The sequence below is a fragment of the Orbicella faveolata genome, unplaced genomic scaffold (assembly GCF_042242905.1).
Source record: "Orbicella faveolata isolate gen_17 unplaced genomic scaffold, um_ofav_v1 contig_1, whole genome shotgun sequence".
NCBI classification, from domain to species: Eukaryota; Metazoa; Cnidaria; class Anthozoa; order Scleractinia; family Merulinidae; genus Orbicella; species Orbicella faveolata.
Genome location: NW_028301536.1, coordinates 16,499,983 through 16,514,836, shown reverse-complemented (window position 1 = coordinate 16,514,836; position 14,854 = coordinate 16,499,983). Strand labels below are relative to the sequence as shown.

Genomic DNA, 14,854 nt, shown 5'->3' with positions numbered 1-14,854 from the left:
ACAATAAAGAAAAAGGTTTTCATTCGCAGTCAGTTTTCGTTCTTGATGCAAGACACTGGGCAATTTCCATGTTCGTTTCACACCGAACGAATGTACCACCAGTTCAGTTTACGATTATGTCTCTCGAAAGGGTACTTTTTCCGGGCTGCGGAAGATATTTTCACACGACAGAATATAGAGGATTGCTTTAAGAAAATGTTAGTTTTGACTTCAAGTTCAATGTACCAGTGGGCTTTTGATGGTTTTGAAATTAGCCGTTTCGCTGAAGAGCGTCGATTACGGCATTTGGATCGGCCTTAAATATTATTTAAAAAATTGCAGCTTTTTCAAACCAAATTAATGCTTTAGAAACAGCAAGACATGCACTATGATTTACCCAAAGCACATTTATAGATATCACCGCCTTGATCTGTACGAGCAAAAGGAAAATGTCTAATTTTACGCCATTTTCGGCTGTATCTGGGAACTAAAACTGGGATTCTCGAACTTTCCTCGATTTCGAAAAATTTAAAGCGCTTCAGAACCTTTGAATGTGGTATTTTCTGAAAAAAGCCTCGCCGTATTTGGAAATTTCACAGCTGCCGCCTCTTTTTCGCCAATTAGAGAAATTGACTCTTAATACCGGATCTCTGTTCAAAAATCATTTGGCACTTGAGCGCTTGAATACTAAACGGATATCATCTCCGGTATATGAAACCAGTATGCTTGATGACACTGAACTACATCATCTTTCTTCGTTCAGAACAGCTTTTGATTCGTAACATTTGTCCTAGTTTAAGTTTGATAATAAATAAGCTTTTTTGTTTGAAAAGCTCTTACCTTAAGACTGAAGAAGATAAGAAGATATCCTTCTCAATTTCTAAGGCGAGTGTTTAGTTTATGTAGTGGACTACGTCAGTCAAGAGCTGTGGGTGTGAATTTTGTCGCAAACTGTGACAGTTATGACTTACGTCAGTGTCATTGGCCATGGCTTTCTTGATTCTCTGTTAAGTAAACCTATTGAGTCCGGGAGAGTGGGCATAAAACTTTCGATGCTTTTAATTTGATTGGTCGAGGAATACGATTTTACCATGCAACCACATTTCGACCGGTGTGTTTGCAAAATGTGAATTTTCCTGTTTTTAATGAAAGAACTGTCGAGATTGTCGGGTGTTTAATGAAAAAATAACTTTGTTGCAGTAACATCCGCTTTCATAGATAATTGCACTTTTTCGGTTTCAGGGAACGAACAGAAAAGCCCGGTCTGAATGTAATTAATACTTAACTGTGGCGTGTTGCTTGCTTTTTGACTAAAGAAGGCTATTTTTAACGATTTTTAACCTTTCGTCATAAGAAATGAACTTTGCTGACATTTCCGTGTTTTCTTGTTTTTAATTTAAGAAAATTAACTTGGTGCGCTGACGTTTCAATCCTTGTTTTCAACAACCTTAGCTTTACTACTTTTGAGGTAGTTTTCATGCTCTTCATTGATAGAGGAAGTGTACCTGGAGAAAAGTTCGACTTTGTAGCAGAGCTTTCCAAATTGTAATTTATATTTGAGAAAGGAAGCAGTTTGACTATCGACTTCCGCTAAAAATAATTTCTCCCTAATTTGTTTGGTCGATTTGTTTCTCTGAAGCAAGATTATTGAGATTTTTTTCTGTCACGAAGAAAGCTTTTTATTTTATGTCTGGTGATCAATTCTGACACAAAGCCAACGAACGGATTAACTTAAAGTTTGTTGCACTCGAAAACATTAGTCACACACTTCAGCTTAATAACTAAGCAGAAGGCTGGATAATTTTTTGGAACGGACTGCACTAGCTCGAACAGCTAATGTTTTGTTGTTGTTGTTGTTGTTTTTTTTTTTTTGCACGAATAACGTCTTGTGTTTTTGAACGAATTGCACCGAGCCGTTGGAAAAGTTGGCGATTGCTTTGGAAGGGATAGCTCGAGCCTTTCGAACAGATGACAATATTTTTTCAAACGGATAGCTCGAGCCGTTCGAAGGGATGACAATATGTTCTGAACTGATACATAATGTAGACGTCTGATGTAGCTCGAGCCATTCGAACGGTGTCCCATCTCGTTTGAACGGCTTACGAACGGCTAGCCGTTAGCAACGGCTCACGTGCAAATTTACCATGCCATGCAAATTTACTGGAACAAAAGAAAGTGTTTACATACGAAAAGAGTTGAACTCCCACAGGATGATGATGACTACACCGTCTTTCTTCGTTTAGAATAGCTTTTGATTTGTAACAGTTGCCCCAGTCAATTTAGTTTCATAATACTAAACAGGCTTTCTTTAGAAGGTTATAAATTCACTAGCGAGTGTTTAGCAAGTGTAGTGGTATCAGTCGACAGAGTTGAATGTCAGTGTAGTTGAAATTTTGAAAAATATGACTTGCGTATTCTTTGGCTTTGTATCAAATTTTTAACTATGGTTATTTGATTGGTCGTGGAACATGAGGTTGCCATGGCACCCGCATTTCGATTGCTGTGCCGGGTGGTTTTATTGAGCTTTGAATTTTCCTGTTTACAACGAAAGAACTGACAGTTCCACATTTTCAAGTTTTTGATGAAAGAACAGTTTACTTGCAGTAACCTGTACTATCATAGAAAACTTTCCCTTTTTAGTTTCAGCTAGAAGACCCACGGTATGAACAGGTTTTTATTGAGCGTATTCACTCACGTGTCCAGCAGCCATGCAAATTTACTGGAACAAAAGAAAGTGTTTACATACGAAAAAAGTTGAACTCCCACAGGATTGGTTTGGTACACCAACATGGCCGCCGTTTCATTGTTTTGGAACACCAATATGGCTGCCATGACGTCATGTGTATACTCTCTATACCTTAATCTGGCGTGTTCTTTGCTTTTTGACTGTTTAAAATTCACTATTATTTTAAACCTTGTATCAGGAGAAAGGAAAAGTCCTGACATTTCCACATATTCTTGTTTCATTTTTTTCTAACAAAATATTTTTGTGCTATAGCGTTTTCGTAACAACCTTAGCTTTATTTATCGGTTTTTTATTCTTTTGGGCCATTTTGCTGCATTTTTATCGTCGTGAAAAGATCATGAAATCCAAGATGACAAATCCACGATGGCGGGAAGTTGTTTCACACAATGTTTAGTTTGTTATTCAAAAACACAATAAATTGGACGTTGCTATAGCTACAAAATTACTCAGCTTGAATTAATATGAATTGTTATACCTCCCAACTCGAATACGTTTTCCGATTGGAGGAAAACGTGTCACTTGCCGTGGATCAAAACTAGGGCGAGCAAAACTCGCTAACTCCTTAGTGAAACTACAACATGAACTTTCGACTCGCACTTGATCAGGTCGTGCTTCTTGAAACCGCGGCAAATTTGTGAGCCGGCGTAAAGCAAAGCATTTCCTCACAGTTTATTATTATTTTTTTTTTTTCTACTTTTGAGTTGGGATGTAGAACAAAGCATTTCCCTCGGGGAACGTTGAGGGTCTCGGGGAAACAAAACTGACTGTTTCCCGCGGGGTCAGTCATTAAGTGCTTATTGATTTTATCGGATGCCAGTCACGATGAACTAAGAAGTTAATTTTATGCCTGTTAAAAAGCCTGCGAATGGGATTTAAGCACAGGCACCCAATGTATTTGCTGTCCGTGACATCTGGCGTAAAATTTTGATTAAACGCAAACTAATTGAACTAGTGTATTGAATTATACAACTTTGGTCCAAATATTACAAAATGGATATCCATTCTTTACAATAATGTTGAAAGTGGCGTGATGAATGCGGGTTTCATGACTAATTACTTCAAAGTCTCTCGAGGTGTCCGTCAAGGGTGTCCCCTGAGTCCTCTTTTGTTTGTGTTAGCGGTCGAAATGCTAGCCCTCAAAATACGCCAAAATCAACTCTGCAGGGGCATCGAACTACCAAGTGGACAGAACGCTAAGATCTCACAGTTTGCGGATGATACAACCCTGATTCTTGAAGTTACTACGTCACTTAGAAATGCCATGAATATAGTTAACTTATTTGGAGAATTTTCCGGTTTGCAATTAAATTAAAAAAAAAACCAAACCCTTGTGGATTGGTGCTTCGAGCAAAAATAAGATAGAGCCTTTAAAATTCTAGTGTCCAAAAGATCCTATAAAATTCCTTGGAACTTACCTTTCTCACGATGCAGCTGCCAACAACAACAACAATTTTTATGTCAAAATAAGGAAAATGGAAACGAAGCTTAATACATGGCGGTCGCGGGACCTGACGCTCTTTGGAAGAACTATGCTACCAAAATCTCTAGGTTTGTCTCAGCTAATCTATAGTGCATCCATGCTTTCTGTCCCAGAAACAGCGATACAACAAACCCAAAGTTAACTGTTTCCTTTTCTATGGAACAATAAGAGAGATAAGATCAAGTGACAGGTTCTGTTCCGCCCCTTATCTAAGGGTGGACTAAGCTTTCCCTGCTTCAGGACTGTTATAAAAGCGCTACGTCTCAGTTGGATAAGTAGACTCTTAAATAACACTGATGACACCTGGACGGCAATCCCTAATTACTACTTCGATAAACATGGAGGGCTCCTTTTTCTTCTAAACTGTAATTACGGTGTCGAGAAATTAGACAGAAAAATCCCTCTCTTTTATCGAGAACTCCTCGATCACTTTCAAGAACTGCGTAGCAATTACGAAGATCCCTTGAAACACGAATTCATCTTGTGGAACAACAGAGATATAACTATAGAAAACAAATCGGTCTTTTTGGAAGGCGTGGCGGGATAGTAATGTTCTTTTTGTGCAAGACTTGCTGAACAATCAAGGAAAATTTTCTTTCACCACAAGAATTCAGCGATAAATATAACATCAAAGTTAACTTTCTGCAATACTACCAAATCACCTCAGCTATTCCCGCTTATCCCAAAAGTTACGCATCAGTTCATATGGACCTTGGGGATCTGAATTCAATTTGCGAAAACTTTGATTTCCAACTATCTAAAGATATCACTCTCAATTTAAAGAAAACTTTCTGCAAGCAGTTTTATAAACGTTTTGCAGAGGAAATCAAAACAGAACCTACTGCTATTAAATCATGGCGGAAAAATTGTCCTGAAGTTGCTGACAGTTGGGTAAACTGTACCCAAAACAATTATAAAATCACTCGGGATAATAAGTTAAGACAATTCTATTTCAAGTTGCTGCACAGAATGCTAGTCACTAATAAAGAACTTAATCGAATTGGAATAACTGACTGTGTCAAATGTGTTCTGTGCGGTGTAAATGATTCTATTGAACATGCATTCTTTCATTGTCAATCTCTCTTGAAATGATGTGACGAGTCTCTTCAATGGTTCAATAATTTACACCAAATCAATGTCAGCCTAACCTCGCTACAATGCTTTCTCAATTTACCAACACCAAACACCAATCTTTCTGATAACCCAACAAAGGATTTGCGTCTTCTTCTGTTATATGCAAAGCAATACCACTATGCTTGCAAAACAATGCAAAAGAAACAAGATACTTCTGAATTCATATCCAAATTTATTATCCAGCTTGAAATAGCCAAATGACTTGATGTGACTATGTTGCCTTTTCCCCCAGCTATATACATTTGTACAAAGCTAGAGAGACATATTGTTTGTAATATTTACTATCGTATACATTATCGACTATTTTTCATTAGTATATTATCACTTGTAACAACCCTCTTTTTTGCACTACTTTTGTAATTTGTTGCAATATTGTAACATGTTTTCATCAATAAAAGAGCTATAAAAAAAAACTAATAATGTGCGGTAATTAATTTTGAATTTATTGGTTTCAAAATTAATATGAATTGTTTTCAGCAGATGTCAGTCACTGTCAACTAAGTAATTTTTTATCAATTTTTATCCATGTCAAAAAGCCTGCCGATGGGGTTCACAGGGCAGTAGCTATATATAATAACAGGCAAACCGAGGTTCGTTTCCTGTTGAGTAGCCTAACTGATATCGATAGGGGTGGGAGGGGAAACTTCTGTGGCCCCCAACAACTTTGAACGCTTGTAATTTGATCGGTCGAAGAACTCGATGCTGTCATGGCAACGAAACGTGACGGGTGTGCCTGTCTTTAATGAGAGAACTCACAGTTAAACATTTTCCTGTTTTTAATATGGTCATCGCAGCGATTTCCCCGTCTAAGCTAAAACGTTTGCAGACTCAATCTGAAATTCTATTAGAATAGTCCACAACTGTCAGTTGCACGTGTAAATGACGTTGGCGTTTTCGAAAGCCTCCCTTTTCGCTCTCCATACGAATGGGGCTCCATTTTCATAAGTCTCCACTGTGGCGGGACAGCGTTTTCGATGAAAACGATAAGCGTATATTCACGCTGGCAGCTTCGCAGTTTTAAACGAAAAGTATCGCACCAATTATGGGTGTCCCTTTACCTCTTACTTGCCAAAATAAGTTATGTCATTCGATCGAACGTTGCTTGACTTAGAGACATGTACCGTTGCTGTTGTAAGATTTTTATTCCTCAATCTGGTGTTCAACAGAAACATCTCAGGCACGGACAACGGACAAGCATGGAAACCAGCCTCCTGCGAAAATTATAATTAAGCAGGATATAAAGACACGGATTTATGGCGCTGTTTGCATGCGCTAACCAAAAGAACACGTACTGAACCTCCGCTGGTAATTTATGCCAATGTTCAGGTTGAATGAACGAAAAATAGTGATTGACATATGATGGGAACCAGCAAAGCGCAAATACAATGATTATGACAATCAACAGTCGCACAACTTTGCGTTTAGACATTTCGACAACGGCTCGACTTTTTCCTGACACGTTTTCTGGGATCTTACGAGGCCATAACTTGCGGCAAATTAAGACGTAAAGGACTGCCATTACCATCAAAGGGAACGTATACAGTATACAGAAGAGGCAGATGTGAAAGATCTTACGTGAGTGACTGCTGAGCCAAGCGTCTCCCCGACATACGCGTTCGTACGCATTCTCGCGCGGAATAACTGTAACTTTATAGAAAAGAAGAGTTGGGGTCATTAAAATGAAAGACAAAGCCCAAATTATTGCTGACACGATTTTCGGTTTTCGGAAAAACTTTCCCCTCAGGGGATAGAATACAACGCAAAACCTGTCGAATGAGATCAGCGTCATTGTTAGGACGGTCGCTGCTATGGAAACGCGAATGGCGTAGTGCATGGCCTTGCACGTGATAGTACCTAGTGTTCCTCCAAACCAAGAGTCTCTAAGGTAGAAGAAAGTCACACTAAAGGGCATAGCTGTGACAGTCAATAGCAGATCTGCAACGGCCATGTTGGCGATAAATAGGTTTGTGACACTGTTGAACAGAGATTTCTTTGAAGCCACGAACAAACCAAAAGAGTTGCCCGACAAAGCAACGATGAAAATGACTGCATATGCTAACGTCATGCCAACCTTTACATTCGTTGAGATAGCAGTAGTGGGCTGTTGAATGCTTGAGTTTTGGCTTTGATCGAAGTACGTTCCTGTAAATTGAGAGAGGATGACTTGATATCATTTCACACTCGTGCTGGCCAACAATGTTTTCAATTGACTCGGGGTTTGTTGCTATAGGAGGGCTGATGAGGGGATTGTTGTTATATGAGTGCTATGACCTAAGCCTCTCCATCAAGCAAGGCGAGGCCATTCACATGAAAATCAGTGAAACTTGCATGTGAATGAAATCCCATTTTCATATGAAAGGAGGGCACCAAGATTCGCTTTGAGCAAGAGGCTTAAGGTATTTCGGAAATGGCCTATTCGTGTTGGTTTCTATTTTGAAATACGGCTTTGAGAGAATAATGAGAAATTAAAAAATAATGCAATCACCAGCAGGCGATATATATGGGCTATTGACCAAGTGTGAGGTCAAGATGGCTGGATATCGGCCAAGTTCTTTTTTTTTTTGCGTGTTTATGGACCGAGACAGAGTCGAGGTCCATAATCACGCAAAAAAAGAACGAGGCCAATATCAAGCCATCTTGAACGAACAAGCTTGGTCAATAAAGGATTTATTATGTGGCTTTCGGGGAAATTTTTCTTGCGGGACACGGCGGGTAGTCCCGAGCGGGCAAGATAGCTCTATCTTGCCCGCTCGGGTAGCCAATCACAGCGCAGGATTTGATTCATCTTGCCCGCTCAGGGAGCTAGCCATATAATAATTTGCTTTATTGTACGGCTAGCTCCGTGAGCGGGTAAGATGAACCGAATTTTGCGCGTTGATTGGCTACCCGAGCGGGCAAGATGGTGCTAAGATACGCTTGGCCGCTCGGGATAACCCGCTATGTCCCACAAGATAATAGTGTTCTTTTTCCATATAATAAATCCTTTATTGACCAAGCTTGTTCGGTCAGAATGGCTGGATATTGGCCTCGAACTTCGAAAACATCCAGTCATCTTGACCTCACGCTTGGTCAAGGGGTATCGATGTAAATAGCGCTACATAAATAAGGTGTGCCAGGCGATCGGAAATAAAATATAAACTAGGCATCAATGACCAATAAGAACACAGAACGTGATAATAGAAGCATTGATTATCTTACCGTCTGTTCCTTGTGAGTTTGTGTGGTTGATAGTGTTTAAAACAGATATTGCCATCTCTTGGATTCTGTATGATAAAGTGATAGAAAGCGATGAAAATTATCAAATAAAGAAGACTCGGCTGTACTCTATTCTGTTTTACTGGAGCACGCAGATAGCAGTAAAGCACGACAGAAGTGTAGGCGGAAACACGAGACGTAGTTGAATGTTTTTCCCAACTCCTTGAGTGCTCTACCGCTTCCTAAGTGCGTTGCAACAGAACAGAGCACAGCCGAGGCTTCTTTCTTTGTTTTATGATAAAGAAGCCATTCATTTTCCCGCGCATTCAGCTCCATTTTCAAACCAATCTATATTTTCCAAGCGAGAAAGCGTGGCGTCAACATGCATCTATTCTCTGATAAAGCACGCTGAAATAAGCCAATCACAATCCTTGTTAGAATGGTTCAAATAATTTGACTGGCTAACGAGACAACAGCTGTCAATCACAAACTGAACTTCACTGAGCTAACCTTGCGGTTTCAAGTGGCTTTCTAGAGAAGAACGATCTCTTCAAAGTTCTAAAGGTTTCTAGTCCAGAGGAATCCGGCCGCGTTGTGGCTCATGAAAACGTGCACTTAGTTCAATGGAAATTACGAAACAAGGAGCTCAAAGCTTGCGGATGAAAATGCAAAATACTGAGTTGTATTTGAAATGAGCTACAGTTATTTACGATTTCCAACCGATGCAGCAAGAACATGTTCCCAAACTCAGTAGTGTCAAAGTTGGAAGGCTAGACAGCTCCCGCTGGTTCCACACCGAGTACGTGCAGGAGAGAACATCACATGGCAAGCTTTCTACTGATCAGTCGTCGGATGAGCGTTGATACGAAATTCTTGTGATTCACTTCGCTGAGATGACCGGAGATCGCTTGCAAGCAAACGAGCGTTACTACACTGCATGTAAGTGTTGTCAGAGCATTTTTACAAAAATATAGCTTCTCAGAGACAGCGCAATTGGTGTTTTCTGTCGTTGTTTTACTTCTTAAGCGTAATTTCTTCCTTCGTAACCAGTATAATGTCGGGTACAATGTCTTTTATCGAAGCCGCATTCGCTAGGTTGAGAATTGTTTCTTTCGCTACGTGTTTTGCTGGAATCTAGCAAAACCTGTTAGCTTAGTGCAGTTACTGTTGTTAACAATGGTCTCCGTGCAGCCATATTTACCGCAGACAAATAGCTCTTTTCCATCGCGTTTGTCTGAGTCACAGGGTATATTTACCTTTTTATAGAAAAACGCTTCACGAAATTAATGCGAATTTCAAAAATTCGCGTTAATAACTACTTAATAACCTCGACCGTTCGGTCGTTACGGGAAAATCTCAAACTGAGGTCTTGCCGTATTGACCTCGCTATCGCTCGGTCAATACGGTAGGCCGAGGTTTGAGATTTTCCCGTAACGACCGAACGGTCGAGGTTATTAAGTTGTTTATTATATGGCTCATCAATAAAGAAAAAAAATCATTCGAGCGGAAGTCGTCAATTTACATCCGGCGATGCGCGCGTTTACCGATTCATTCATCGTCTCAAACCCAGGGCAAAACTACACAGTCAGTGAACTTCACCACTGTATTACGTATTCCGTTAAAAACACCCATTTCTTTACGGGAAAAGTGGCTGTCACAGCCTCTAAAACGTATTTTAGTATCGTGGTATCACAAGTTGATGGGGGAGTTTTTCCGACTTTTGTGGCGAAACGTCAACGCATATAGAAAAGACAGCAAGTGCTTTAAAATTGTGCAAACCAACCGTCTTTCGGTGAAAGAAAATACTAATGCTTCAGAATGCACTGCTCAAAATAAGCTTAACTCGATCTTCGCATTCGCTTTCGACAACATATCTTCGCCTTCTTCATTCTGGGATTTATGGATGAACTTTTCAAGCCTTGTGAACGTCTGCAGTTATCAGAAACACTGCTACCGACAGAAACCGCCCGATTGTTTACATCTGATGATCCTGGAAGCTGATTTGCACTTGCTTGTGTCAAAGCAAGGGAATCTATTTGATGAGAACTTTGACGGAGTTCAATATTTCGGTAATTGCTGTGACTAAGATAATAACTTATAAGTTTCTTCGTGGTGTTCCGCTCAGGATGCATGAAAGATCTGCCTATGGTGTTTTTCACTTAGCGATTTTTGCTTTACTTAAGACTCGGCAAACTTTGATTGTTTTTCACTAGTGCCCGCCAAGGTTACCGGCTGGTAAGTCATCTATATAAATTTTATTAAAGAAATATCTCTAAACTTTTAGCTACTTACATTGTCATACTGATTTTAATCGACTTTCATCGCTTCTTTTCAGGACCGGGCTCCTCCTAATTTGCATAATCCGTAATCGGCCCGTGGGCATTACGGCTGCATAATGACCGCTCAGATCTCGCTCTTAGCCAATCAGATAGAGCGCGCGTTATATCGGCCACAAGCCAAAGCCATATAATAATTTATGTTAATGTTAATTTCTCCGCTGTTAATTAAGTTGCGCGTCAATTTCCGTGACGTTAATTACCATTATTTTCCCCCAGATCTGTGACACACTCCAGACACACATTCTTGACACAGCCAAACAATAAATTTTATTCGCGCACTTTGCATTTCACATCAATATTTCACATTAGTACATCGTTTACTGTACTTCAACTGGATTTTGTTCGTGTTCGCTGTCGGCTTTACACTTAAAATAAATTGGTTCCTGTTCTCAACAAATTCTTTTTCGGGGAGGGAGTAGCAGACGCGTTAATTTCCTTCATTTTGAAATTTTGCCCCCTCTCTCGCGTTAATGTCCTTTATTAGGGAGCAAATTTACCCTCAATTCGCGTTAATTTCCTTTATTATATGGCCAGCTCCGTGAGCGGGCATAAACCGTCTCGATCCATAAACACGCGAAAAAAGAACTTGGCTAATATCCTGCCATCTTGACCTCACACACTTGGTCAATAAGCCATACATAATAAGGTGATTTGGGTCATAAATTTTAGCGTCAGCTCACCGTCATCAACCCGTGCATCTCTTTCCTGATAAAGCACGCTGTTTCATGATCAGCCAATCAGAGCGCGCGTTATATGCAAACTTTATTATAATGTAAAATATGCTAATGCTATGAATATTAGCTATGATAAAAGTAAACATGATTGAAATTATATAGAGCTAAGTATGCAAAGTGATGACAGGCTATTCAATGCACACCATCATAACACTCAACTGAAAGACTTCATTCTAAGTTATGAATAATGTTGTCTTCTAACCGATTCTGCTTTCTTGTTTGGAAAGAACGCCGAGTATAAAATCAACCATGCGAACATAGTTAATAGAGGGGAATGGTTATGAAACTCGACAAAGTTCTTTGTTGTATTATATTTTTTTTCTCTCTTTTTGGGCGTAAGCCGTGCACAAAACCGTGAAATAGTTGTTTACCACTGACAGGTTCAGATACGGCTTTTAAAATGGTCCAGCTGGTAAAGGTTTCCGAATAGCCAATATAAATTTTGGAAAATGATCCTTTTCCCCATCACTGAGAAAGTCAGCCGCAGCTAGGGAAAGATTTTGATATCTAAGCGACAACTTTAAATTAATATTCCGTCGGTTTCTTTGAAATTCGATAGTTTCATAGCCCGTTCATTCTACTGTATTTATTTAGCAAAAAGAAACCATTGATCGCTCGCTGAGAGAACATCTTTATAAAATTCCATTCCGTATGGCTTTATCTTCCTGCATTTAGCCACTTATTGTCGTACCAAAGTCGGTAAAATAGGAAAAACAAAACTAAAAAAAGAATCCCTAAAATATTGTGCTTGTATTCAAATTGAACTCGTCGTTATCGTTTGGTAATGTCCCTTTTTGCTTTTTTTGTAATCCGGCAAATTGTCCGAATGTACACTCGCCAGTGCGTGTGTTTATTTGCGGGCAGTAAGAGGCGGGAACTGTCACACCGGTCATCGTAACCGTCGCCGGCTAAAAAAGGAAAATCTGTATGAAACTTAGAATTGTTTTTCTAAAAATAGCTAGCTCCTTTGGACCGAGTTCAATCTGTTCAAGCTTCTAATCACTTGCATTCCTCGATTCCGGCTGGCTTTCATTGACATTAAATTTTCGTTTAAACGCCTACTTTATTTACTTTTGACGGGAAGTTGTTTTCTAACATTTCGGTTGCACTCAGTTTGAACCCGCTTACCTAACAGCATCACTGGAGACGATCGTTTAGTCTGAGAGACTGTAGTGTTTGCAGTACATAAGGAAAGATCTGACGATATAAAATTTTCATACTTTTCGTAATGACTAGCCGCTAGCATTAAAGATCTGCTAAGATTATGGCTAACTACTAAGGCCAACATTTTCCTGCAGGTTTGCTTCTAAACTTCCATAGTCGCATTGTGGTCGCTAGCTGAAACTACTTTTCTAGGCCTGCGCCTTTTTTTCTAAAAAATACGCACCCTTGCCGCTGGTAGGCAACTCACCTTAGTTGACAAAAATTGTGGCTTTTCTTTGGTTCACGGCCGTCTTTTCACTTAAGTCAGTTTCCCTTCAGCTGCCGGCGCACTAGTGCAACCTCACCGGCTGATTAATGACAAACTTCTCTGCCGTCAATGCAGTGTGTAACTTGCGATATTTCACCCTAAGTATATGTTTTCAAGTTATAATTCTACCATTAAAGGGAACGAAAACACCGCACACCGACCTGAGAACTTATCTTATCAACACGGCTCAGAAGCAAGGTTCGAAGCACGAGCGTGGATATGTAAATTCGAGGTTGTTTAGCCAAGCTGTCATATCCGTGACTGCGCGCAGTAAGATGTTTTTAACCCCACTTCAGTGACGTCAATGAGGGAAACCCCCCTCTCTTTCCTGCAGTCGTGACTTTTGATCAACTGTCTCGTTTTACGCTTCAGAAAACATCTTTTGTTTCTACCGCGTTGCGGGCCCGATTTTTCCTCGAAAAAAGACGAGAAGTGCTATTTTGTTGACCAGACTAAGAAGAAACTGCGTATTCTAACGAACTGTGGGGACAAAAGAAAAATGCAACTGTAAAATTCCTTTCCGATCCTAAATTCCAAATCGCGAAAGAAAAGGAATTTCAACTCTAGAAAAAGAACTTCAAGCACTTAAGAATGGGAATAGCTCGGGTTTTCTGGGACATTTTGTGAGAGCTTTAATTTTGCAAAATAGAGCTTAAAAGAGTGATTCATTTTTTGTGACAGCAAGTGCAAATTCGAGTTTGGTTAGCCGACCATGAAGCACGTACCGCCACGAGGTGCCATCATATGTAAATAGGATGTTGTTTGCTACAAAGAACGACGCAATTAGCATTTTCAAAAGTTTTATTTAAAACAGTCAAACGATACAAAAGAATCAACGAAGTGACTGGTAAAAGATATTATTGTTCTCACCATCGGTTCCGTCTTCCACAGCTGCTTCTAGGTGCTGTATATCGATGCCAACAAGCTGTATTTCAGCCTCTTTTGTTTCCAGCGGCCTGGCTAACTCACGGAGTCTTCGGCGAATGTTATTTCCTTGCCAAAGCAATTTAGACTTGACAGAGTATTTTAGTGAATGGTTTGAAGCCAGGAGTATCAGTAGTTCGTATAGTGTGATCGTCCGGGTGAGTGTAGTTCTGTCAAGAAATTGGTGAACAAGTCTTCGGGGACGGTTTGCTGCCATTGTGAACAACAAGGTCAGTTGAGATTTCAACAAAGCTTCGCTGCGGTTTCCAAGGTGGAAATGAAAAATTTGCAGAGATCAGAGCAGGCTCACTTTCTCGTCTCGCGGCTTCGAGATGACGGCAAAGGCATCTCTTAAGCACAACTTAAGGCGCAGCATTTTTATTGGTCGTAAAAACAATAAGAACGTTTCAAGATCAAAAACAGGAATGATAACATGTCACGTCGTCAGGTTTGGGAATACAATCTATTTTCATTCAATGAGGAATTGCATGATTGTTCGTTGAGGCACTCAACCACTCCTAGAGTAATATCGCGGACGTTTCTCTGCCACTCTGGCATTTAAGAGCCAATTCTTGTAAATACCGAGAATGAGATGACAGTCGCGAAATTTTGGATTTCTTCATATTTTGCCCAAATAACCTCTATAGTGAGTTGTTTTCGAAAATACCATTCAAAGGTCCTGAAGCGCTTTAGTTTTTTCGGAATCGAGGAAAGTTCGAAAACCGCCATTTTAGCTGCCTGACGCCGCCGAAAATGGCCGAAAATTGTGCATTTTCTTTTCGCTGGTACAGATCAACGCGATGATATCTATCAATACACGTTGGGTAGCTCATAGTGCATGTCTTGCTGTTT

General features: G+C 39.9%; 1 protein-coding gene across 1 annotated transcript; it reads right to left on the bottom strand.

Annotated features, from left to right (window-relative positions):
- Positions 1-5,491: 5,491 nt before the first annotated feature.
- Positions 5,492-13,635, bottom strand: LOC110049261 (galanin receptor type 2-like). The gene is made up of 3 exons (XM_089292362.1): positions 13,019-13,635; positions 8,538-8,602; positions 5,492-7,481 (listed from the first exon to the last, which is right to left on the bottom strand). The coding sequence occupies exons 2-3, from the start codon at positions 8,590-8,592 to the stop codon at positions 6,499-6,501; spliced, it is 1,038 nt and encodes a 345-aa protein (XP_089148488.1). The 5' UTR covers positions 8,593-8,602; positions 13,019-13,635; the 3' UTR covers positions 5,492-6,498.
- Positions 13,636-14,854: the final 1,219 nt, after the last annotated feature.

What these genes read in the sequence shown, in the direction of transcription:
- LOC110049261 (XM_089292362.1), bottom strand. Translation starts at nt 8,592, where the DNA reads ATGGCAATATCTGTTTTAAACACTATCAACCACACAAACTCACAAGGA. An exon ending in AAACTCACAAGGAACAGACG is followed by an intron (nt 7,482 to 8,537) that starts GTAAGATAATCA and finishes CTCAATTTACAG; the next exon opens with GAACGTACTTCGATCAAAGC.